This window comes from Somniosus microcephalus, chromosome 25, assembly GCF_052327205.1.
Source record: "Somniosus microcephalus isolate GS21.2 chromosome 25, FLI_Smic_1.0, whole genome shotgun sequence".
NCBI lineage: Eukaryota > Metazoa > Chordata > Chondrichthyes > Squaliformes > Somniosidae > Somniosus > Somniosus microcephalus.
The window spans coordinates 19,079,018-19,103,951 of record NC_141011.1 but is presented as its reverse complement, the minus strand read 5'-3'; the positions used below and the strand labels follow the sequence as shown (position 1 = coordinate 19,103,951).

General features: G+C 48.3%; 1 protein-coding gene across 1 annotated transcript in view; it reads left to right on the top strand.

Annotated features, from left to right (window-relative positions):
- Positions 1-24,934, top strand: part of exosc10 (exosome component 10) — an 88,565-nt gene that overhangs the window by 35,749 nt on the left and 27,882 nt on the right. The window contains exons 11-16 of the mRNA XM_085966852.1: positions 716-872; positions 2,949-3,097; positions 13,261-13,311; positions 14,358-14,469; positions 22,106-22,156; positions 23,377-23,452. Of these exons, the coding sequence (XP_085822978.1) occupies positions 716-872; positions 2,949-3,097; positions 13,261-13,311; positions 14,358-14,469; positions 22,106-22,156; positions 23,377-23,452 (596 nt within the window). The remainder of the gene's footprint in view (positions 1-715; positions 873-2,948; positions 3,098-13,260; positions 13,312-14,357; positions 14,470-22,105; positions 22,157-23,376; positions 23,453-24,934) is intronic.

Sequence of the window (24,934 nt, the reverse complement as noted above, 5' to 3'; positions counted from 1 at the left end):
GATCATTTTGGGAGCATCGCAGCTGAACCCATTCCTGTCCACACCCAACGCCCGTATGCTGACACTTTCCAGGAAGAGACTCTGGCGGATTTCTGCTTGTGCTACTACAGGGACACTTTGGTGGTGGGTTCCGGTGCCCCTCCTGCTGAACTAGCTAGCATCAGTTAACTGAATACATAGGAATAACTCCAGTATTCATCGATCAAAAACTAGGATTTTTTGTAGTTATGTGCATGTATTTTTCCAGGTTTTCCCCGTAGCTATGTATATTTTAATGGAATTAACTATTAACATTTTTCTTCAACTAATTTCTACAGTCTGATTATATTAATTTAGTTTGACATCTGTTTGGAGGACTGATGTTTTGCTTAAGTATGTCTAGTTACTTTATATGAGATCTCACCTGAAGCCCACACGTGAACTCTTCCAGTCGAGATTCCTGGATTGCCATCAGGAGTGGGAGGCCAGGCCAATTACCTTATTTTTTCTGCCCTCTTCCCCGCCCCCCCACCCCAGCTTGAGCACGCTGTTGCACCCCCTCATTTGCCCCGTTGCTATTCTTGGTGAGGTTTGCTGATTCAGCACAGAGCAGCGATCGAACGTGGGACCTTCCTGATCTGTGTGGCTCAGTACAAAGCACATCAGCCCACTTAGCCAGCGGGGTGCTTAGAGATGTTTGTTTTTGTTTTACAGCTTTGTACTTCTCCATTTACAGACCGCTGCCTGATGAGATGCTACATTACGCCCAAGAAGACACTCACTATTTGCTGTACATTTATGACAAGATGAGGTATCAATTATGGGAGCAGGGGAATGAACAGGCGAATCTCGTTCAGCTGGTGTGGCAGAAGAGCAAGGATATCTGTCTCAAGGTAGGTTCCAACTTGTCGCCTAATAACAGGGGTGTTCCTTGTTGTAATTTAAAAAAACACAGCAAGTGAAGAAAATCTGAAGTAAAAATAAAAAATATTGGGAGTATAAATCGCTGTTTGCAAAATGGCTGCATCATATGCCTACATAGCAACAGTCACTGCACTTCAAAGTAATTCATTGTAAATGAAGCACTTTGAGACATTCCTGAGAGTGTTATTAAGTGTTTATGCAAGTTATGCAACAAGACGCTCAGCATAACTATCACTGAGGACAGGGATCTGAATTTGGCTTTGTTGACTGTCACAGCCTGTCTAGTGATGGAACTGTGCGGCATTCCTTGCATATGTTTTTAACATTGATTTTCAGTGCATTTCACAAGTAGAACAAATAGACAGCATATACGTCGGAGAATTAATTCTCCGATTTGATTTCTTTATTTAAAATGATGCAGTGTTGAAATATATAATGAACTTATTGGTGAGATAATTGTTTGGTCCGATTAACCTGAAATTCTATGGCACACAGCCCTCTTTACAAAAAACATGAAGAACTAACTCAAATTAAAGACCCTATTTCATGGATTAAGTTTCATAGTACAGGAAACTTTCTGGTATCCAGCACGGACGGGACCGACGTGGTGCCAGTTCATCAACAATTCCGGATAACCGAACGCTATAGTAAAAGATATGGAGCTCAGAGCTCCGTATAAAGCAACAAACCCTGTTGAACAGCTTCAAAACAATCGGCACAAGTTGCAAGCGTCTCTGTAGCTTAGCAACAGCTTCAGCTACACCCTTGCACAGCAACAAATGGAGTAAAAAAAGTAAAAGTTATCTGAACCGACTCCTGAATTTTGCCGGTGGATAGAGCGTTCTGGTTATTTAGGGGCCGGTTAATCGAAAGTTTCCTGTATCCCAGATTGGGGACAGGTTCACAGCCTTCCAACTTTCTCCAGTATGAATTTGCACCAAGCTAATATAACCATTCTGAATTTATGTTGGAGCCATTTATATCCCATTTTGCTTTGCACACGTTGCTATCCTAGCCCAGTAATACATTCGGCGATTTTATGTGTAGTTTTCCTGACTGCAGTTGACCTGTCAGCCTGAGTGAGTTTTGAATAGAACCAGTCCCATATCATTTGGGTTCATTTGTTCTGAATTCACTCTGTCTCTGCCATGCAAAGGGTTTAAATGGTGGACGGATGTCACTGCCCCAGCTGCCGCACTTGTAATCCTGGGAGGGACTGACATCCCCACACACTTGCTGAACATATCTTTTGTTTTAGGTTAGTGGTGATTGTTACGTATTTCACCATTGAGAACTGCTCTGCTCCATTCTCCTTGTATGCTGATGGGAGGCATTTATAATGGGGTACAGTCAATTGTAAAGGTAATCCTCTGGTAAATATCCCGTGTGGCTATTCCTCGTGTGAGCTGCTGTAGTGAGTGCTGGCAATTTGTTTCACCTTTTAGGGGCAGCGCAGGCAAGCACAGTCCTGTCAAAGTCCAAGGTCCACGCACGTCTTAACAGCAATCTGCTTTTCCTCCCTCCCATGATGGACATAAAAACAGCAAATGCTGGAAATACTCGGCAGGTCAGGCAGCATCTGTGGAGATGGACATGGTTGATATCAGTGCCTCAGTTTGATAATTGGCGTGTGTAAACCCTAGCCCACTTCTCCATGTCATAACACACTGGTGCTCCAGAGCACAGAACCACTACCCCAGCTCCTGCAGGACTACGGTCTTGTAGGGCAAACCTTGGATTTTGATCATTTGAACTTATCCTGGACTAAGGATAGGGAGTAGTGAATTAAACTAAGCAAGTATTTTGTTACACCTGAAGCATTTACATTATATAAAACTACAACTTCCTTAAAATAAAAGGGAGTCTTGCACTTAAAACTCTGACCAAAAAGAGTCTCCAACGATATTCCCAATTACTGCAAACAGTTACACACCTGTGTATTTGGGTACCTAGGCTGTATATTGTTCCATGTGTTCCGTTTTGGAATCTCCTGTTTGATAAACAGGATGTAAAATGGTATTTCTGTTACCTTTTGTTTGATGCAGAAATACTACAAGCCAATTTTTACAGAAGAATCCTACCTGGAGCTGCACAGAAAGCAGAAAAAGCAACTGAACACGCAGCAGCTAACCGCATTCAGACTGCTTTATGCCTGGCGGGACAAGATTTCACGACTCGAGGACGAAAGCACAGGGTACAGTCTCACTGCTTATAGAGCCTGAGTGAAAATGGCCATTGGGACTATTGGTATAAGTGTGGGTATTGCATGCACAGACTTAACCACAATCAATTCCTGCAAGAAGTATGCGTCACTCGTAACAGTTAATATTTTGTAGATCTCACTAGCTGAAGTGCCCGGCGGTGCCGAGGGATTTTTGAGGGCATGTTGTTGTTGGAAGAGAGAGCGAGCGACTGGGGGGAAGAGAGAGTGCGACTGGGGGGAAGAGAGAGAGCGACTGGGGGGGAAGAGAGAGAGCGACTGGGAGGAAGAGAGAGCGACTGGGAGGAAGAGAGAGAGCGACTGGGGGGGAAGAGAGAGAGCGACTGGGGGGGAAGAGAGAGAGCGACTGGGGGGGAAGAGAGAGCGACTGGGGGGAAGAGAGAGAGCGACGGGGGGAAGAGAGAGAGCGACTGGGGGGAAGGGGGGAAGGGAGGGGGAGGGGGAGGGGGGAGGGAAGAGGGGAAGGGGGGAAGGGAAGGGAGGGGGGGAGAAGAAATGGGGAAGAAGGGGAGGGGGGAAGAAGGGGAGGAGGAGGAGGGAGGGGGGAAGAAGGGGAGGAGGAGGAGGGAGGGGGGAAGAAGGGGAGGAGGGGGAGGGGGGGAAGAAGGGGGGGGAAGAGGGAGGGGGGAAGAAGGGGAGGGGGGGAAGAGTGGGGGGGGAAGAAGGGGAGGGGGGGAAGAAGGGGAGGAGGTTGGGGGGGGAAGAAGGGGAGGAGGAGGGAGGGGGGGAAGAAGGGGAGGAGGAGGGAGGGGGGGGAAGAAGGGGAGGAGGAGGGAGGGGGGGAAAGAAGGGGAGGAGGAGGGAGGGGGGAAGAAGGGGAGGAGGGGGAGGAGGAGGAGGGAGGGGGGAAGAAGGGGAGGAGGAGGAGGGAGGGGGGGAAGAAGGGGAGGAGGAGGAGGGAGGGGGGAAGAAGGGGAGGAGGAGGAGGGAGGGGGGGAAGAAGGGGAGGAGGAGGAGGGAGGGGGGGAAGAAGGGGAGGAGGAGGAGGGAGGGGGGGAAGAAGGGGAGGAGGGAGGGGGGAAGAAGGGGAGGAGGGAGGGGGGAAGAAGGGGAGGAGGGAGGGGGGAAGAAGGGGAGGAGGGAGGGGGGGAAGAAGGGGAGGAGGAGGAGGGGAAGAAGGGGAGGAGGAGGGAGGGGGGGAAGAAGGGGAGGAGGAGGAGGGAGGGGGGAAGGGGAGGGGGGGTGGAGGAGGGGAAGAGGGGAGGGGGATGGGGGGGAGAAAGGGAGGGGGGAGCCAGCAGACCCTCTCCCCTCTGCCGGCAAGGGGGAAGGAGGGGGGAGTCCCCGAGCCGAGCCCCCCGCCACCCCCCCGATGTCCCGGCCTCCCGAGTGCCGGTCTCCCGAGGCCCGATCTCCCGAGCCCCGCCCCCCCCATCTCCCGAGGCTCTCTTTCCCCCCCCCCCCCCCCCCCCCCCCCCCCGGATCCCACGAGCCCCGCCCCGCCCCCCACCCGAGCAGGCTTCAAGAGCAGAGAGATGCCGCCGCGCAACCTACCGCGTGAGGCCGGGCCGGACTCAAGTCGCGCGCGCTGACTCCTGCCCCACCCGCCTTTACTAAGATGGCGGCGGTGGCAACGCTCGGCTCAGGTCCGCCCCCTCCAGCCTTCACAAAGATGGCGGCGATCGCGAGCCGCTTGTTGAGCGTGACGGGTGGTGCCTAGCTCGGGCGTGGCTGGGCAACAGAGGCCCAGGCTTACAGGCCTGGAAAAACGGTGAAAGGTAGGAAAAAGTTGGTATAAGTGAGTCTGTCAGAAGGTTTTGCAGTTCTCGGGGTTCGGCGCAAAGCCGGTTGGGGTGCCTCTAGGGGAGTGGATTCTGGTTCCTCCGCTGTCCGGGCCTCCGCAGTGTCTTCAAGGTTATCTGCAGTGTCCTCCAGGTTAAAGTTGGGTATTGATACCTCTGGGCGTCCTGTCTCTTTGTAGTGTAGGTCTTCATCGGGTAGTCTCCCATCGTTCTCTCCGCTCCCCGAGGGAGCGAGGTCTTTTATGGAAACAGTGCCCTCTCGCCCGTCGGAGTATTCGATATAGGCGTACTGAGGGTTTGCATGGAGAAGCTGTACCTTTTCCACAAGGGGGTCCGTTTTATGGCCTCTCACGTGCTTCCGCAATAGTGCTGTCCCCGGAGACGTCAGCCACGCGGGTAGAGATATGCCCGAGGTGGATTTCCGGGGGAAAACTAACATCTTCTCGTGAGGGGCAGCGTTAGTGGCAGTACATAACAGAGACCTTATGGAGTGGAGCACGTCTGGGAGGACTTCCTGCCAGCGGGAGGTCGGAAGGCCTTTTGACTTTAAGGCTAACGTGACAGCCTTCCAAACAGTAGCATTCTCCCTTTCCACTTGCCCATTACCCCGGGGGTTATAGCTAGTGGTTCTGCTAGTGGCTATCCCCTTTGAGAGCAAGAACTGGCGCAGTTCGTCACTCATAAATGACGTCCCCCTATCGCTGTGTATGTAGTTTGGCATGCCAAACATGCAGAATAGATTACAGAGACACTTGATGACCGTGGCACTGGTCATGTCTGGGCAGGGAATGGCAAAGGGGAAGCGGGAATATTCATCAATGATATTGAGGAAGTATACGTTACGGTCGGCAGAGGGAAGGGGTCCCTTGAAGTCCAGACTTAGGCGCTCGAATGGCCATGTGGCTTTGATAAGGTGTGCACGGTCAGGCCTGTAGAAACGAGGCTTGCATTCCGCACAGATGCGGCAGGCTCTGGTCATTGCCCTGACCTCCTCGATGGAGTGGGGCAGATTGCGGGACTTTATAAAATGGTATAGTCGGGTGACCCCTGGGTGACAGAGGTCGTTGTGGAGACCCTGTAATTTGTCCGTATGAATGCTGGCACACATTCCCCGCGATAGGGCGTCTGGGGGTTCATTAAGGGCTCCCGGCCTGTACATAATATCATAGTCGAACGTGGATAGTTCGATCCTCCACCTGAGTATTTTGTCATTCTTGATTTTCCCCCTTTGTTGTTAAACATGAAAGCCACCGACCGCTGGTCGGTGAGCAGGGTGAAACGTTTGCCGGCTAGGTAGTGTCTCCAGTGCCGCACTGCCTCCACTATAGCCTGTGCCTCCTCGACAGACGAGTGCCTGATTTCAGGTCCCTGAAGGGTTCAGGAGAAGAAGGCCACAGGTCTCCCAGCCTGATTGAGGGTCGCAGCTAAGGCAAAGTCTGACGCATCGCTTTTGACTTGAAAGGGAATGCATTCGTCCACTGCACACACTGCAGCCCTTTCAATGTCCTGTTTAATACTGGTGAAAGCCTCCCGAGCTTCAGCTGATAGTGGGAAGGACGTCGATTTAATGAGGGGTCGGGCCTTATCAGAGTAATTGGGCACCCATTGGGCATAATACGAAAAAAAATCCCAGGCACCTTTTTAAAGCTTTGGGATTGTGTGGCAGGGGCAGTTCCTTTAGGGGGCGTAATCGGTCAGGGTCCGGTCCAATTACCCCATCTTCCACCACACAGCCGAGGATACAGAGACGGGTTGTGTTGAAGACACATTTGTCTTTGTTGTAGGTTAGATTCAGCTTTAGGGCATTTTTTAAAAATCTCGCAAGATTTAGATCGTGGTCTTGCTGGTTGTGCCCGCAGATAGTGACATTGCCCAGATAGGGGTAGGTAGCTTGTAGTTTATTCTCGTCAACCATGCGGTCCATCTCACGTTGAAAGACTGAGACCCCATTTGTTACCCCGAAGGGCACTCTGAGAAAATGGTAGAGGCGCCCGTTCGCCTCGAAGGCAGTGTATGGGCGGTCCTCCGTTCTAATGGGGAGCTGGTGAGGTCGATTTGAGGTCGATAGTCGAGAAGACTCGGTATTGCGCAATCTGGTTGACCATTTCTGATATGCGGGGTAAAGGGTAGGCATCCAGCTGGGTATAAATATTAACAGTCTGGCTGTAGTCAATTACCATCCGTTTCTTTTCGCTACTTTTAACTATGACTACTTGGACACGCCACGGGCTGGTACTGCATTCAATAATGCCTTCCCGCAGGAGTCTGTCCACTTCCACCTTGATAAAGTGTCTGTCTTCCAGACTGTACCGTCTACTTTTGGTCGCTATGGGCCTACAGTTCGGAGCGAGATTAGCAAATAAAGAGGGCGGGCTGATTTTTATGGTTGATAGGCCACCGACTGTGAGTGGCGGCTGGGACCCGCCATATGCTAGCGTGACACTTTCGTGGTGGCACTGGAAGTCCAGGCCCAAGATTACATTAACACAGAGTTCTGGCATCATGAGTTTAAAATCCTTGTAGTCCGTGCCTTTTACAGTCAGTGTTACCACACAGTAGCCCAAAATGTCCGAAGTGTGGGGCTTAGCAGCCATAGCAATTCTGCTCCGTGTAGGAGTTACCGTTAATGAGTGCCGCCGTACCAGGCTAGGGTGGATAAAACTCTCGGTACTCCCACAGTCAATTAAACATTTAGTTAAATTCCCGTTTACCTGTATGTCCATCATGGATTTTGTCAACGGGTGTGGCCTGGATTGATCCACCGTGATCGAAGCCACTGTTGGGCCCTGGGCGGCCGTTGAGTCGGGAAAAGATGGCGGATCCCAAGATGGCGGCCCGCACAGCATGCACGAGGTGGTGACGGAATTGGAAATCGGATTCCCCCTGCAGACTTTGCTAAAATGCCCCTTTTTCTTACATTTGAAGCATGTAGCGTCCTTCGCTGGGCATCGTTGTCTGGGGTGCTTGGCCTGGCCGCAGAAGTAGCATTTCGGGCCTCGAGACATTGCCGCTGTAGTAGGACTCCTGGGTGAACTTCTGTGTGGGGACTCCGGCGGCGTAGAGCTGGTCTGAGACCTGGATGGGGAAGATGGCTGATTCCAAGATGGCGGCCCCCTCGGCGCGCACGAGGCGGTGAGGGCCGCATGGCCGGAAGAATAAGAGTCAGAGTTTTTCTGGGCCACGTCCAGTGATCGCGCAGTGGCCACTGCCTTTTTAAAGTCCAGGACCACCTCCAGCAGTCTCTGCCGGATATAATTCGATTTGAGGCCCATGATGAAGGAATCGCGGACCAATTCGTCAGAGTACGCGTTGGCCGTCACGGCCTTGCAGTTACAGTCCCGGACCAGGTCCTTTAGGCCCTGTAAGAAATCGTCCATTGATTCCTCTGGTCGCTGCCTGCGTGTAGCCAGCAGATGTCTGGCGTACACTTAGTTTACCGGCCTCTGATATTGGGCCTTCAGGATAGTGATGGCCTCCGTGTAAGAGGTGGCGTCCCGGATGAACGAATAAATCCGATGACTTATGTGAGTAGTCAGTAGACTCAGTTTATCTACCTCGCTAGCAGATGAGGCCCCCGCGAAGAGTTCGAAGCATTTGAGCCAGTGTCCAAATTGATTTGATGCTTCAGCAGAATGTGGATCCAAGTCCAGGCGCTCTGGTTTTAGGAGTCGATCCATCCTAGTATTCTTTAGTGATTAAAATTGATGGGCCTTCAATAACCACAAAACTAGAAGTTATAGACTTAAACAAGTTGGCTTTTAATCACTAAGATCAGAGCTAACATCTCAACACGCCGACTGGTTCACAGGAATGAGTCATACAGATCCTGGGATCTTTATGTAAGAGAAGTCAGGGGCGGAGCCAAGACCTGGAACCTTCCAGGTTAGTCGGGAAAGAGGAAGTGAAACTATACACCGTGGGGGAGGGTAATATACATGAGTGCAAAACGAATACAGAATCAAGACAAACAGATTTCATTACACCCTTCCTCCCCCCACCCGCCCCAAACTAAAAGCTCAGTGTCCCGTGTTCTGTCTTTCACTGTCTGAGAGCTACAGTAGCATTCCTCTATTGATTTCAAACAAAATAGAAAACTCAAACTGCTCATTGTGTCAATTATTCATATTAGAATTGCAGTTTAAACATACTGCATTTCATTCTCATTACGTTCTGCAATCTGTTGCTCCCGTTTCCCCCCAGAGGCTTATAACGTTGCCGAAAAGAGTAGTAAGCCTGAGGATTGGGAGGATTTTAGAATTCAGCAAAAGAGGACCACAAAATTGATACGGAAAGAGAAAAAAGAATGAAAGTAAATTAGCAAGAAACAAAAACAGATTGTAAATGTTTCTATAGTAAATAGGAAGAGATTAGCGAAAGTAAATGTGGGCCCATTAGAGGCAGAGACAGAAGAAATTATAATGGTAAATAAAGAAATGGCAGAGACATTCAACAAATACTTTATATCTGTCTTCGCGGTAGAAGACACAAAAAACATTCCGGAAATAATGGGGAACCAAGGGTCTAGAGAGAATGAGGAACTTAAAGAAATCAGTATAAGTAAACACATAGTACTGGAGAAATTAATGGGACTAAAGTGGCAACAAATCCCCTGGACCTGACGACCTGTATCCTCGGGTTTTAAAAGAGATTGCTGCAGAGATAGTGGATGCACTGGTATTAATCTTCCAGAATTCCCTAGATTCTAGAACAGCCCCCAAGTAAGCTGTGAGGAGGACGCAAAGAGGTTGCAGAGAGAGGTTGACTGACTGAGTGGGCAAGAACATGGCAAATGGAATACAATGTGGGGGAGTGTGAAGTTATCCACTTTGGTAGGAAAAACAAAAAAGCTGAATGTTTTTTGAATGGTGAAAGACTGGGAAATGTTTGCATTCAGAGGGACCTGGGTGTCCTTGTACATGAATCACAGAAAGCTAACATGTAGGTACAGTAAGCAATTAGGAAAACAAATGGTATGTTAGCTTTTGTTACAAAGGGATTAGAGTATAAGAGTGAAGAAGTCTTACTACAATTATACAGGGCATTGGTGAGGCCACACCTGGAGCACTGTGTACAGTTCTGATCTCCTTACCTAAAGAAAGACATACTTGCCTTGGAGGGAGTGTAACAACGGTTCACTAGACTGGTTCCTGGGATGAGGGGATTGCCTTATGAGGAGAGATTGAGCAGACTAGGCCTATATTCTCTAGAGTTTAGAAGAATGAGAGGTGATCTAATTGAAACATATAAAATTCTTAAGGGGTTTGACAGGGTTAATGCTGAGAATTTTTTTTCCCTGGCTGGGGAATCTAGAGCATGGGGTCACCGTCTCAGAATAAGGGGTCGGCCATTTAGGACTGAGATGAGGAGAAATTTCTTCACTCAAAGGGTTGTGAATTTTTGGGATCTAAGGAAATTAAGGGATATGGGGATAGTGCAGGAAGGTGGAGTTGAGGTAGAAGATCAGCCATGATCTTGTTGAATGGCGGAGCAGGCTCGAAGGGCCAAATGGTCTACTCCAGCTCCTATTTCTTATGTTCAGTCCCAGAAATAGCTGAACTGGTTTAAAGCAAACCACCTGATTACCCCACTTGTATTTTACTACAGGGCAGGATTGGGTATTAAATATTCCTGGATATAGGGTGTTCAGGAAAGATAGGAGGTGGGGTGGCAGTATTGGTTAAGGAGAATGTTACAATGCTGGAGAGAGAGGATGTCCTGGGGGGTCAAGGACAGAATCTATATGGCTAGAGTTAAGAAATAATAGAGGTGCCATTACACTAGTAGGTGTATTCTATAGACCACCAAATAGTGGGAAAGATATGGAGGAGCAAATTTGCAGAGAAATTATAGAGAGATACAAGAACTATAGAGTAGTGATAATGGGGGACTTCAACTATCCTAATATAGACTGGGATAGTAATAGTGTAAAGGGCAGAGAGAGGGAAGAATTTCTGAAGTGTGTTCAGGAGAACTTTCTTGATCAGTATGTTTCCGGCCCAACGAGGAAGGAGGCATTGCTGGATCCGGTTCTGGGGAATGAGGTAGGTCAAGTGGAGCAAGTGTCAGTAGGAGAACATTTAGGGAACAGTGATCATAGTATCATAAGGTTTAGATTAGCTATGGAAAAGGACAGGGAGCAATCTAGAGTAAAAATACTTAATTGGAGGAAGGCCAATTTCAGTGGGATGAGAACGGATCTGGCCTGGGTAAATTGGAATCGAAGATTGGCAGACAAAACTGTCATGGAACAATGGGCTGCCTTTAATGCAGAAATAGTTTGGGTACATTCCCACTAGGGGGAAAGGTAGGGCAACTAAAGTCAGAGCTCCCTGGATGATGAAAGAGATAGAGAGTAAGATGAAGCAGAGAAAGAGCATATATGACAGATGCCAGGTTGAGAATACATCTGAGAATCAGGCTAAATATAGAAAGTTCAGAGAAGAAGTGAAAAAGAAAATAGGGACAAAGAGAAGGTATGAAAATAGAATGGCAGCTAACATAAAAGGTAATCCAAAAGTCTTCCATGGGTGTAGAAATAGTAAACACGCAAGAGGAGAGGTGGGGCCGATTAGGGACCAAAAAGGAGACCTACACATGGAGGCAGAGGGCATGGCTGAGCTACTAGACGAGGACTTTGCATCTGTCTTCATCAAGGAAGAAGATGCTGCCATAGCCATAGTGAAGGAGTAGGTAGAGGAGATACTGGATGGGATAAAAATTGATAAAGACAAGGTACTAGAAAGGCTGGCTGTACTTAAAGTAGATAAGTCACCAGGATGGGATGCATCCTAGGATGCTGAGGGAAGTTAAGGTGGAAATCGCGGAGGTACTGGCCACAATCTTCCAATCCTCCTTCGATACAGGAGTGGTGCCAGGGGACTGGAAAATTGCAAATGTTACATCCTTGTTCAAAAGAGGGTGTAAAGATAAACCCAGCAACTATAGACTGGTCAGTTTAACCTCAGTAGTGGGTAAGCTTTTTGGAAACAATAATCAGGGACAAAATTAACAATCACTTGGACAAGTGTGGATTAATTAAGGAAAGCCAGCACAGATTTGTTAAAGGCCAGTCGTGTTTAACCAACTTGATCAAGTTTTTTGATGAGGTAACAGAGAGGGTTGATGAGGGCAATGATTGACGTGTACATGGATTTCCAAAAGGCGTTCGACAAAGTGCTACATAATAGGCTTGCCAGCAAAGTTGAAGCCCATGGAATAAAAGGGACAGTGGCTGCACGGATACGAAATTAGCCAAGTGACAGGAAACAGAGAGTAGCGGTGAACGGTTGTTTTTCGGACTGGAGGAAGGTATACAGTGGTGTTCCCCAGGGGTCAGTTCTAGGACCACTGCTTTTCTTGATACATATTAATGACTTGGATGTGGGTGTACAGGGCACAATTTCAAAATTTGCAGATGACACAAAACTTGGAAGTATAGTGAACAGTGAGGAAGATAATGATAGACTTCAGGAGGACATAGACAGGCTGGCGGAATGGGCGGACACGTGGCAGATGAAATTTAATGCAGAAAATGTGAAGTGGTACATTTTTTTAGAAAGAATGAGGAGAGGAAATATAAACAAAGGGTACAATCTTATAGGGGGTGCCTGAACAGAGAGACCTAGGGGTATATGTGCACAAATCGTTGAAGGTGGCAGGGCAGTTAAAAAGCTTACGGGATCCTGGGCTTCATAAATAGAGGTATGGAGTACAAAAGCGTGGAAATTATGAAGAACCTGTATAAAATACTGGTTAGGCCTCAACTGGAGTATTGTGTCCAATTCTGGGCAGTGCACTTTAGGAAGGATGTGAAGACCTTAGAGAGGGTGCAGAAAAGATTTAAGAGAATGATTCCAGGGATGAGGGACTTCAGTTACGTGGATAGACTGGAGAAGCTGGGGTTGTTCTCCTTGGAGCAGAGAAGATTGAGAGGAGATTTGGCAGAGGTGTTCAAAATCATGAGGGGTCTGGCCAGAGTAGAGAGAAACTGTTCCAATTGGCAGAGGGGTCGAGCACCAGAGGACACAGATTTAAGGTGATTGGCAAAAGAACCAAAGGCGACGTAAGAAAAAACTTTTTTACGCAGCGAGTGGTTCGGATCTGGAATGCACTGCCTGAAAGAATGGTGGAGGCAGACTCAATCACATCTTTCAAAAGGGAGTTGGATAAGTACCTGAAAGAAAAAAATTGCAGGGCTACGGGGGGGGAAAGGGCGGAGGAGTGGGACTAGCCGAAGTGCTCTTGCAGAGAGCCGGGACGGGCCGAATGGCCGCCTTCTGTGCTGTAACCATGCTATGATTCTATTCATGTAAAAAAAAGTTTCGGAGAAGCCGACAGAAATAACCAGGTTTTTTTTAAATGACTGAAATTGTATATTTTTTTTTTTTTTAACAGGTATGTGCTACCCAACCACATGATGATCAAAATAGCAGAGGAGCTGCCGAAGTAAGTTATTCCCCCATTATTATAATAATATGTCAGAGTGTGGCGACAACTCTTGCCCCGAGTCCACATTTCACATAAGAATGAGTTGCACACTAGTCTGAGATCAATTTCAAGTTGGGCACGAGCTATCACGCTTGTTACAGCATTCAATTCTCTTGTCATCTGACTCAGCAAAGTTGCTGTTGTATTGGGTTGAGTAACTTCCTGGTGCGCGGAACTCCTGTAGCCGAGATGCCGGAAGATCAGTTTGTCTTGCCAGTTTCTTCCTGGCGGCCAGTCCTGGCAAATCCAGCAAGTATACTTGGGGGATGCAGCCGGCTCCCGAAATGCAGGTCTCGCACGTCAGGAGCCAATGGTACTCGCATGCATCACGCACAGTATAAAAGCAATGTCACATACCTAGTAATGTGCAATTAGTAAAATTGCAAAATCTACCAGCACAATTCTATGAATACAGTAACTGAACTGAGGAACACCTTTTTCTATTTAACTGTTTGAATTCCTATTTCTACTGTACTCTAATACTGCAGCTTTCCTTGTCAGTGCAAAGTGGTTTCAGATGTGTGTTGTGTGAAGGCAGCAGTATAACTTGGGAGCCAGATTGGGAATGCGGGTTTTAAGCTTGAATTTAAATTCTTTAATGCTCGCCGCGAGGGACACTCCATTCCCGCCTCTAATATTAAAATGTAACCAGCCAGTCAGTGAAAGATTTTTTCACTGGGTTACAGAACTGAGAGTATTACTCTGGGCTGCCAGCTGTGCATTACACTGTAGTTAGGTTTATGATAGATGAGGGTTGATGTGTTGTTCTGTATCTAGTGAAACCTTACTGTGCTATTCTCCTTATTCAGATTTGATAGATTTCCCATCACAATATTTTACGTTTGGGGATTAGGGGGGTGAAGGGTTTGATCTGCAGCATTTAAAATAAACAAATCAGTTGTTACTCTTAATTTTTATTCATTTCTGATCATTGTAATGTTCTGACTCAGCAGAATTCTTCCAGCCCAGGGTAGTTACTACTTCCTTCCTATTTTTACCCCCAGAGAGACTCAAGGGATCACAGCTTGCTGCAACCCCATTCCTCCTCTGGTTCGCCAGCAGGTCAATGAGCTGCACCTCCTGGTCCAGCAGGCACGTGATATGCCTCTTCTCAAGGTAATGACCAGATTTTATCGCCTCCAAATATGGAATAATACATTTTAAATAAAGACCTGATTATAAAGACTGGGACGTTATCGCACGTGGCAACCTGTACCTGAAGTTCCCAGTTATACTGGTGAGTCCTGAAGTGGGACATATAGAACTGAGCTGAACTGATAATAGTTAGTATTACTCTTAACGACAACTGCTGATTTCCACTATGTTTCATCTTTATATTCTACAGCATCAGTTACTTCAACTGTGCTTTGAGCACCACATTATTTAGACCACAGTAGTGCTTGAAATGGTACCCCAACCTGATGTATGATCTGGCTGTATTGGTACGCCACAGATTATGTTAGGTGTGGGGTGGCGGGGGGTAGAGAGTGTCTTTTGTTTGTTTTTTGTAACAAAATTGTAAAAGCACGTACAGGAAACTTTTTTTTTTATCCGGCACTGACGGGACCGGCGTGGTGCCGGTTTATCAAAAAGTCTGGATTACAGAGAGGTATAGTTAAAAGGTACGAGGGCCCCGTACACAGCAACAAATCCAGGCTTCCCTGTTGCTTAGCAACAGGTGCAGGAACCCCGGCCACAAGATCCAGGCGTCCCTGTTGCTTAGCAACAGGTGCAGGAACCCGAGTTACATAGCCACAGATCCAGGAACGGCCACTTATATGAAGTAAAACTTACCTGAACCTACTCCTGAATTTTGCCGGTTAAGAAATTTCCGGTTATTTAGGTGCTGGTAAATCGAGAGTTTCCTGTATAAAGAATGGGTTTTTAATCTCACTATAAACAGCACACAGAGGAAGTCTGCGCCCCTCCCCAATAATATCTAAGTCGGTGACTGAATTGGGTCCAGATCTGATGAGAAACAAAACCGATAAAGCTAGAAACATGCAGCAGGTCAATGAGCACCTGTGGGGCAAGCCGTTGACATTTCGGGCTCGTGACCTTCAGAACTAAAGGAAACATTAGTGGAATGATTGCTGGATGATTTGGCATATCATCCAAGTCCAGTAATAGAAAGAAGCATTGAGGAACTAAAATACATTAAAGATGCAAAGGGCATGCAACCAGCTAAATTAACAGGAGGCCTAGGGAAAATGGCAGAGATGGAAAATATAGAACACCTGAGATCAGGTTTGAAATTAAAATGTTAGAAATTTAAACAGAAGTTGCTGGCAAAGTACAGTGGGTCCACTAGCTCCAAAAAGAGAGAAGACTGGTCAACGGGGAGGGTGAAGCCACTCCCACTAGCACATGTTCTGACAAATGGTCTCCCTCCATCCAACCCATTTCCCATCCCCCCCCCCCCCCCCCCCCAAAGATTCAAATAGTGGACCTTTAGTGCCTCCAGCTCCGTGGGGTTAGTGATTTGCCAGTGTCCTGGGTTTAGTGACCCCATCTCCAACCTCCCGTTCCTCTCCAAAGTCCTTGAACATGTTCTGGCCTCCCAAATCCGTGCCCATCTTTCTTGCGACTCCATGTTTGAACCCTTCCAATCAGGGTTTCGCCCCCTGCCACAGCACTGAAATGGCCCTGATCAAAGTCACAAATGACATCCTATGTGACTGTGACCGTGGTAAACGATCCCGCCTCTCCTCCGTCATCCAGGTGAGTGGGACTGCCCTTGCCTCGGTCCATTCCTATCAATCCAGTCATAGCCAGAGAATCTCCTGCAATGGCTTCTCTTCCCGCTCCTGTATCGTTATCTCTGGAGTCCCCCAAGGATCTACCCCTGGCCCTCTCCTATTTCTCATTTACATGCTGCCTTCAGTGACATCATCCGAAAACACGTCCGATTCCACGTGTCCAAGACGTTCGGACCCTTGGCATCCTATTTGACCCTCGGATGAGTTTCCGACCACATATCTGCTCTATCACCAAGACCGCCTACTTCCACCTGCGTAACATCGCCCGACTCCTCCCCTGCCTCAGCTCATCTGCTGCTGAAACCTTCATCCATGCCTTTGTTACCTCTAGACTCGACGATTCCACTGCTCTCCAGGCTGACCTCCAATCTTGCACCCTCCATAAACTTGAGCTCATCCAAAACTCTGCTGCCCCGTGTCCTAACTCGCACCAAGTCCCGTTCACCCATCACCCCTGTGCCTGCTGACCTACATTGGTTCCCAGCCCAGCAACGCCTCAATTTTAAAATTTTCATCCCTGTTTTCAAATCCCTTCATGGCCTTGTCCCTCCCGATCGCTCTAACATAAGAACATAAGAAATAGGAGCAGGAGTAGGCCAATCGGCCCCTCGAGCCTGCTCCACCATTCAATAAGATCATGGCTGACCTGATCCTAACCGCCAATCCACTATCACAGAACCATCTCCTGAATCTAACAGAATTAGACACACGAAATAGGAGCAGGATCAGGCTACACGGTCCCTGGGCCCGCTCCGCTACCCACAGGGCCATGACCGATCCGAACCTAGACTCATGTCCAAATTCCTGCCCGCTCCCCGTAACCCTTAATTCCCTTTACTTCTAGGAAACTGTCTATTTCTGTTTTAAATTTATGTAATGATGTAGCTTCTACAGCTTTTTGGGGCAGCATATTCCATGGACCTACCACCCTCTGAGTGAAGTAGTTCCTCCTCATCTCAGTTTTGAAAGAGCAGCCCCTTATTCTAAGACTATGCCCCCTAGTTCTAGTTTCACCCATCATCGGGAACATCTTCCCCGCATCCACCCGATCCAACCCCTTCACAATCTTATATGTTTCAATAAGATCGCCTCTCATTCTTCTGAACTCCAATGAGTAGAGTCCCAATCTACTCAACCTCTCCTCATATGTCCATCCCCTCATCCCCGGGATTAACCGAGTGAACCTTCTTTGTACTGACTCGAGAGCAAGTATGTCCTTTCTTAAGTATGGACACCAAAACTGTACGCAGTATTCCAGGTGCGGTCTCACCAATACCTTGTACAACTGAAGCAATACCTCCCTATTTTTATATTCTATCCCACTAGCAATGAAAGCCATCATTCCATTGGCCTTCTTAATCACTTGCTGCACCTGCATACTAACCTTTTGAGTTTCGTGCACCAGGACCCCCAGATCCCTTTGTACTTCAGTACTTTCCAGTTTCTTGCCATTAAGATAATAACTTGCTCTACGATTTTTCCTGCCAAAGTGCATAACCTCACACTTTCCAGTATTGTATTCCATCTGCCAAATCTCTGCCCACTTACTTAGCCTGTCTATGTCCCTTTGCAGGTTTTTTATGTCCTCCTCACTCACTACTTTCCGTCCCATCTTTGTATCATCTGCAAACTTTGATATGTTACACTCGGTCCCCTCCTCCAAATCGTTAATATAGATTGTAAAGAGTTGGGGACCCAGCACTGACCCCTGCGGAACACCACCAGTTACTGATTGCCAGTCTGAGAATGAACCATTTATCCCAACTCTCTGCCTTCTGTTAGATAGCCAATCCTCTATCCATGCCAGAATATTACCCCCAATCCCGTGATTTTTTATCTTCAGCAATAATCTTTTGTGTGGCACCTTGTCAAATGCCTTTTGGAAGTCTAAATACACTATGTCCACTGGTTCCCCTTTATCCACCCTATATGTTACTTCCTCAAAGAACTCCAGCAAATTTGTCAAACATGACTTCCCCTTCATAAAACCATGCTGACTTTGTCCTATTAAATTATGATTATCCAAATGTCCTGTTACTGTCTCCTTAATAATGGACTCCAAAATTTTACCTACCACAGATGTTAGGCTAACCGGTCTATAGTTTCCAGCCTTCTGTCTACTGCCCTTTTTAAATAAGGGTGTTACATTAGCAGTTTTCCAGTCTGCCGGGACCTTTGCCGAGTCCAGGGAGTTTTGGAAAATTATTACCAATGCATCCACAATCCCTACCGCCACTTCCCTCAAGACCCTAGGATGTAAGCCATCAGGTCCAGGTGATTTATCCGCCTTGAGTCCCATTATTTTACCGAGTACCACTTCCTTCGTGATTTTGATTGTGTTTAGCTCCTCCCCGCCTTTAGCCCCCTGTTTGTCCAGTGTTGGGATATTCTTAGTGTCTTCCACTGTAAAGACTGATGTAAAATATTCATTCAGTGTTTTTGCCATCTCCATATTTCCCACCATTAATTTCCCGGTCTCATCCTCTAAGGGACCAACATTTACTTTAGCCACCCTTTTTCTTTTTATATAACTATAAAAACTCTTACTATCTGTTTTTATATTTTTTGCTAATTTACTTTCATAATCTATCTTCCCTTTCTTAATCTTTTTGTTATTTTTTGCTGTCTTTTAAAGTTTTCCCAATCCTCTATCCTCCCACTAGATTTGGCTACCTTATATGCCCTTGTTTTTAGTCGAATACTATCCTTAATTTCTTTACTTAGCCACGGATGGCTGTCTTTTCTTTTACACCCTTTTCTTCTCAGTGGAATATATTTTTTTTGGAAGTTGTAAAATAACTCCTTAAATGTACACCACTGATCATGTATCGTCTTACCCTTTAATCTATTTTCCCAATCCACTCTACTCAATTCCGCTCTCATACCTTCATAGTCTCCTTTATTCAAGCTTAGCACGCTTGTTTGAGATCCAACCTTCTCACCCTCTAATTGAATATGGAATTCAACCATGTTATGGTCACTCATTCCAAGGGGATCCTTTACTAGGACATTTTTAATTAATCCTGTCTCGTTACACAGGACCAGATCTAAGGTTGCTTGCCCCCTGGTCGGTTCAGTTACATACTGCTCAAGAAACCCATCCCTAATACACTCAATGAACTCATCCTCAAGGCAGCCCTGCCCAATTTGATTTGTCCAATTAATATGATAGTTAAAATCCCCCATAATTATAGATGTTCCCTTATTACAAGCCTCAACTATTTCCTGATTGATACTCCGTCCAACAGAGTTGCCACTGTTCGGAGGCCTATAGACTACGCCCACTAGTGTTTTTTTCCCCTTATTATTCCTTACCTCCACCCAAACTGTTTCATTATCCTGATCTTTTGACCCAATATCACTTCTCTGTATTACAGTGATTCCTTCCTTTATTAACATAGCCACCCCACCTCCCCCTCCTTCCTGCCTGTCCTTCCTGATCGTTAAATAACCTGGTATGTTTAATTCCCAGGCATTGTCACCCTGCAGCCATGTTTCTGTAATGGCCACAAGATCATACCCATATGTAGTTATTTGTGCCATTAACTCGTCTATTTTGTTACGAATGCTACGTGTATTCAGATAGAGAACTTTCAAAGATGTTTTGTGACACTTAGTTCCTGCTTTTGCCCTTTTTATTACTTTACCTTTTACTCCATACCTTCTGCCCCTTCCTGACATGCTCTGGTTTTTAATTTCCCCACTGCTACCTAAGTCTATGACCTTCTCTGTTGCCATTTTTATTATTTGCTCTCTAGGAACCTCCCCCCCACTAGTTAGTTTAAAGCCCTCTCTACAGCCCTAGTTATATGATCCGCCAGGACTCTAGTCCCAGCACTGGCCAAGTGAAGCCCGTCCCAACGGAACAGCTCCCTCCTGCCCCAGTACTGGTGCCAGTGTCCCAGGAAGCAAAACCCATTTCTCCCACACCAGTCTTTGAGCCACGCATTTAACTCTCTAATTTTATTTGTCCTAGCCAAATTTGCTTGTGGCTCAGGTAATAATCCAGAGATTATTACCCTTGTGGTTCTGCTTTTTAATTTGGCCCCTAGCTGCTCAAACTCCCTCAGCAGAACCTCCTTCCTTGTCCTATCTATGTCGTTGGTACCAACATGGACCACGACAACTGGATCCTCCCCCTCCTGCTCCAAGTTTCTCTCCAGTCCAGAGGAGATGTCCTTAACCCTGGCACCGGGCAGGCAACACAGCCTTCGGGACTCTCACTCTCGGCTGCAAAGAACTCTATCTATCCCCCTACCACTACAACATTTCTTTTAACTCCCCCCACTTGAATGGCCCCCCGCTCCACGGTGCTGTGGCCAGGTTGCTCATCCTCCCCGCAGTCCCTGTTCCCATCCTCACAGGGAGTAAGAGCCTCGAACCTGTTGGACAAGTGCAAGGGCTGCGGCTCCTCCAACACTACCTCCTGGATCCCTGTACCTGCCTCACTTCTAGTCACACCATCCTGACCCTGGCCATGGACTACATCTGAATTAATTAATCTAATTGGTGTGAATACCTCGTGATACACAGAGTCCAGGTAACTCTCCCCCTCCCTGATGTGTCTCAGTGTTTGAAGCTCGGACTCCAGCTCTTCACCACGGAGCCGGAATTCCTCGAGCAGCCAACACTTACTGCAAATGTGATCACCGTGAGCATCAATGGTGTCCACCAGCTCCCACATATTGCAGCAGCAACACATCACCTGATCTCCCATTCTATGTAATTAATTAAATTTATTAATATTATTCTTAAATACCCTCTGCCCCGATTCTAAATGGTGAATATCACACCTTAGAAACTATAAACCAAAGAGATTTAAGCTTAAAAAGGGAGAAATACTTACCAACCAATCACTTACCCGCTTTCTGGTGACGTCACACTTGGATTACTTTTTACCTCTCTCCTTCCCTCCGAGTTCCAAGATTGGAGATTGGTACGTCTTACCTGGGCTCTGGAGCCTTTATACAGCCGCTCAGCCCGCGATTCCCGCCGATTCTCGCACTGAGGCCTTACCTGGGTCTTGGGGGCCTTTATACAGCCGCTCAGCCCGCGATTCCCGCCGATTCTCGCACTGAGGCCTTACCTGGGTCTTGGGGGCCTTTATACAGCCGCTCAGCCCGCGATTCCCGCCGATTCTCGCACTGAGGCCTTACCTGGGTCTCGGGAGCCTTTATACAGCCGCTCAGCCCGCGATTCCCGCCGATTCTCGCTCTAACCTCCACAGCTCTCTGAGATCTCTGCGCTCCTCTAATTCTGGCCTCTATCGTGCCCTGATTTTAATCATTCCACCATTGGTGGCCATGCCTTCCGCTGCCTAGGCCCTATGCTCTGGAATTCCATCCCTAAACCTCTCTGCCTCACTATCTCCTTTAAGACGCTCCTTCAAATCTACCTCTGACAAATCTCCTGTCCTAATATCTCCTTATATGGCTGTCAAATTTGGTTTGATAACACTCCTGTGAAACACCTTGGGACGTTTTTCTACGTTAAAGGCGCTATATAAATGCAAGTTGTTGTGGCTAGTGCAGCCAGCTCCCTGGGGTTAGTGACCTGCTGGTGCTGCCAGTGTCCTGGGTTAGCGACCTGCTAGTACCAGTGGTTCCCAAGTGCAGGTCTTTCCAAAATTAGTGAATCCAGCTGTTTCATTGTGGGTTGACTGTAACAGATCTGTGTGTTGGGAACTGACAGCAATAGCACGCTACTAAACTCAACATAAGCCAACTTTAAACTGCTTCCATTAGTGTCACGCCATACAAACCTGTTCACAGGGGTTGCGTAATGCTCTATTAATCATTAGTGCATTTTGTTTTACTTTGTCTTTCCCACCCTTTTTCTTTGCATCTGGACATGTATATATTGGGATTATTGCACATTAATAGGCAATAAGGTTCTTGAATCTGAGCTCCCCGAGTGTAATGGAAACTCCTTTGACTTACAGCAATGTAAGAAACAGAGAAAAAACTCTTAACTGCTAATGCTTTCCTCTCCAGACAGAATCAGCGCCATTGCAACAGAAGAAAGGCCCAGTACTAAAGGCAGATGTAAGTATTTAACTCTAATTGATCTAGTTGATGGTTAGTATTTCACACTGTTCATTATACTATTGCAGTTGTCGCTATTTGAAGAGCTAGTTCTCCGTGGCTGAGCTGAGCAGCAGTTAAGCAGCAAAAATATTAGAAACAATCCTACATTTGTGTTCCACTTGCCTTGGAACATAAGAATTAGGAGCAGGAGTAGGCCATACAGCCCCTCGAACCTACTCCGCCATTCAATAAGATCATGGCTGACCTTTGACCTCAACTCCACTTTCCTGCCCGATCCCCATATCCCTTGATTCCTCTACAGTCCAAAAATCTATCTCTCAACCTTGAATATACTCAATTACTGAGCATCCACAGCCCTCTGTAGTAGAGAATTCCAAAGATTCACAACCCTCTGAGTGAAGAAATTCCTCCTCATCTCAGTCTTAAATGGCCGACCCCTTATCCTGAGACTGCCCCCTAGTTCTAGACACTCCAGCCAGGGGGAAACAACTTCTCAACACCTACCCTGTCAAGCCCCCTCAGAATCTTGTATGTTTCAATGAGATCACCTCTCATTCTTCTAAACTCCAGAGAGTATCGGCCCATTCTAATCAATCTCTCACCATAGGACAGCCCCCTCATCCTAGGGATCAATCTAGTGAACCTTCGTTGCATACCCTCCAAGACAAGTATATTCTTCCTTAGACAAGGAGACCAAAACTGTGCACAGTACTCCAGGTGTGGTCTCACCAAGGCCCTGTACAATTGTAGCAAGACTTCCTTACTCTTATACTCCAACCCCCTTGCAATAAAGGCCAACATGACATTTGTCTTCCTAATTGCTTTGCTGTACCTGCATGCTTACTTTCTGTGTTTCCTGTACGAGGACCTCCAAATCCCTCTGAACACCAACATTTAAAAGTTTCCCACCATTTAAAAAATATTCTGTTTTTCTATTCTTCCTGCCAAAGTGAATAACCTCACATTTCTCCACATCATACTCCATCTGCCACCTTCTTGCCACTCACTTAACATGTCTATATCCCTTTGCAGACTCGGTGTCCTCCTCACAGCTTACTGTCCCACTCCTCCTGGAAAGATTAAATCAGTTGGTCTTTTCGTGAGAAGTAGCCATAATACTTTGGAGTATAATTTAGTAAGACAATGTGCTGCTTGTTGGTAAATCAGCATTTGTTCCTGATAAATAAGGAGATATTACTGTAATTTTGTTTTTACAGAAAACTGAGAACCCGCTGTTTGGACCTCATGATAGTTCCCATTTCTTGGGCGACATGCAAGTTGTTCATGACTCAGGTAGGCTGAGGCTTGTGGGTATTTTTACACGTTTTGCTGCTTCTGCTGGCCGTTACTATGCGGAGGCAGTTTGTCAGGATGGTCAGATAAACCAGGCAAACCACACCTGCTCAAACCATATTCATTCCTCTCTCTCTCCTCTCTCCTCTCTGCTCTCTGCTCTCTGCTCTCTGCTCTCCGCTCCTCCCTCCCCTCCCTGCTCTCCGCTCCTCCCTCCCCTCCCTGCTCTCCGCTCCTCCCTCCCCTCCCTGCTCTCCGCTCCTCCCTCTCCTCTCCCCTGTCTGCTCTCCGCTCCTCCCTCTCCTCTCCCCTGTCTGCTCTCCGCTCCTCCCCCCCCTGCTCTCTGCTCCTCCCCTCCTCCCTCTCCTCTCTGGCTCCTCCCTCTCCTCTCTGCTCTCCACTCCTCTCCCCTCTCTGCTCCTCCCCTCCCCTCTCTGCTCCTCCCCTCCCCTCTCTGCTCCTCCCCTCCCCTCTCTGCTCCTCCCCTCCCCTCTCTGCTCCTCCCCTCTCTGCTCCTCCCCTCTCTGCTCCTCCCCTCTCTGCTCCTCCCCTCTCTGCTCCTCCCCTCCCCTCTCTGCTCTTCCGCTCCCCTCTCTGCTCCTCCCCTCCCCTCTCTGCTCCTCCCCTCTCTGCTCCTCCCCTCTCTGCTCCTCCCCTCCCCTCTCTGCTCCTCCCCTCCCCGCTCTGCTCCTCCCCTCCCCGCTCTGCTCCTCCCCTCCCCGCTCTGCTCCTCCCCTCCCCGCTCTGCTCCTCCCCTCTCTGCTCCTCCCCTCCCCTCTGCTCCTCCCCTCCCCTCTCTGCTCCTCCCCTCCCCTCTCTGCTCCTCCCCTCCCCGCTCCTCCCCTCCCCGCTCCTCCCCTCCCCGCTCCTCCCCTCCCCGCTCCTCCCCTCCCCGCTCCTCCCCTCCCCTCCCCTCTCCGCTCCTCCCCTCCCCTCTCCGCTCCTCCCCTCTCCTCCCCTCCCCTCTCCGCTCCTCCCCTCCCCTCTCCGCTCCTCCCCTCCCCTCTCCGCTCCTCCCCTCTCCTCCCCTCCCCTCCCCTCTCCTCCCCTCCCCTCCCCTCTCCTCCCCTCCCCTCCCCTCCCCTCCCCTCTCCTCCCCTCCCCTCCCCTCCCCTCTCCTCCCCTCCCCTCCCCTCCCCTCCCCTCCCCTCCCCTCTCCTCCCCTCCCCTCCCCTCCCCTCCCCTCCCCTCCCCTCTCCTCCCCTCCCCTCCCCTCTCCTCCCCTCTCCTCCCCTCCCCTCTCGTCCCCTCTCCTCCCCTCCCCTCTCCTCTCCTCCCCTCCCCTCTCCTCCCCTCCCCTCTCCTCCCCTCCCCTCTCCTCCCCTCCCCTCCCCTCTCCTCTCCGCTCCTCCCCTCCCCTCTCCGCTCCTCCCCTCTCCGCTCCTCCCCTCCCCTCTCCGCTCCTCCCCTCTCCGCTCCTCCCCTCTCCGCTGCTCCCCTCTCTGCTCCTCCCCTCCCCTCTCTGCTCCTCCCCTCCCCGCT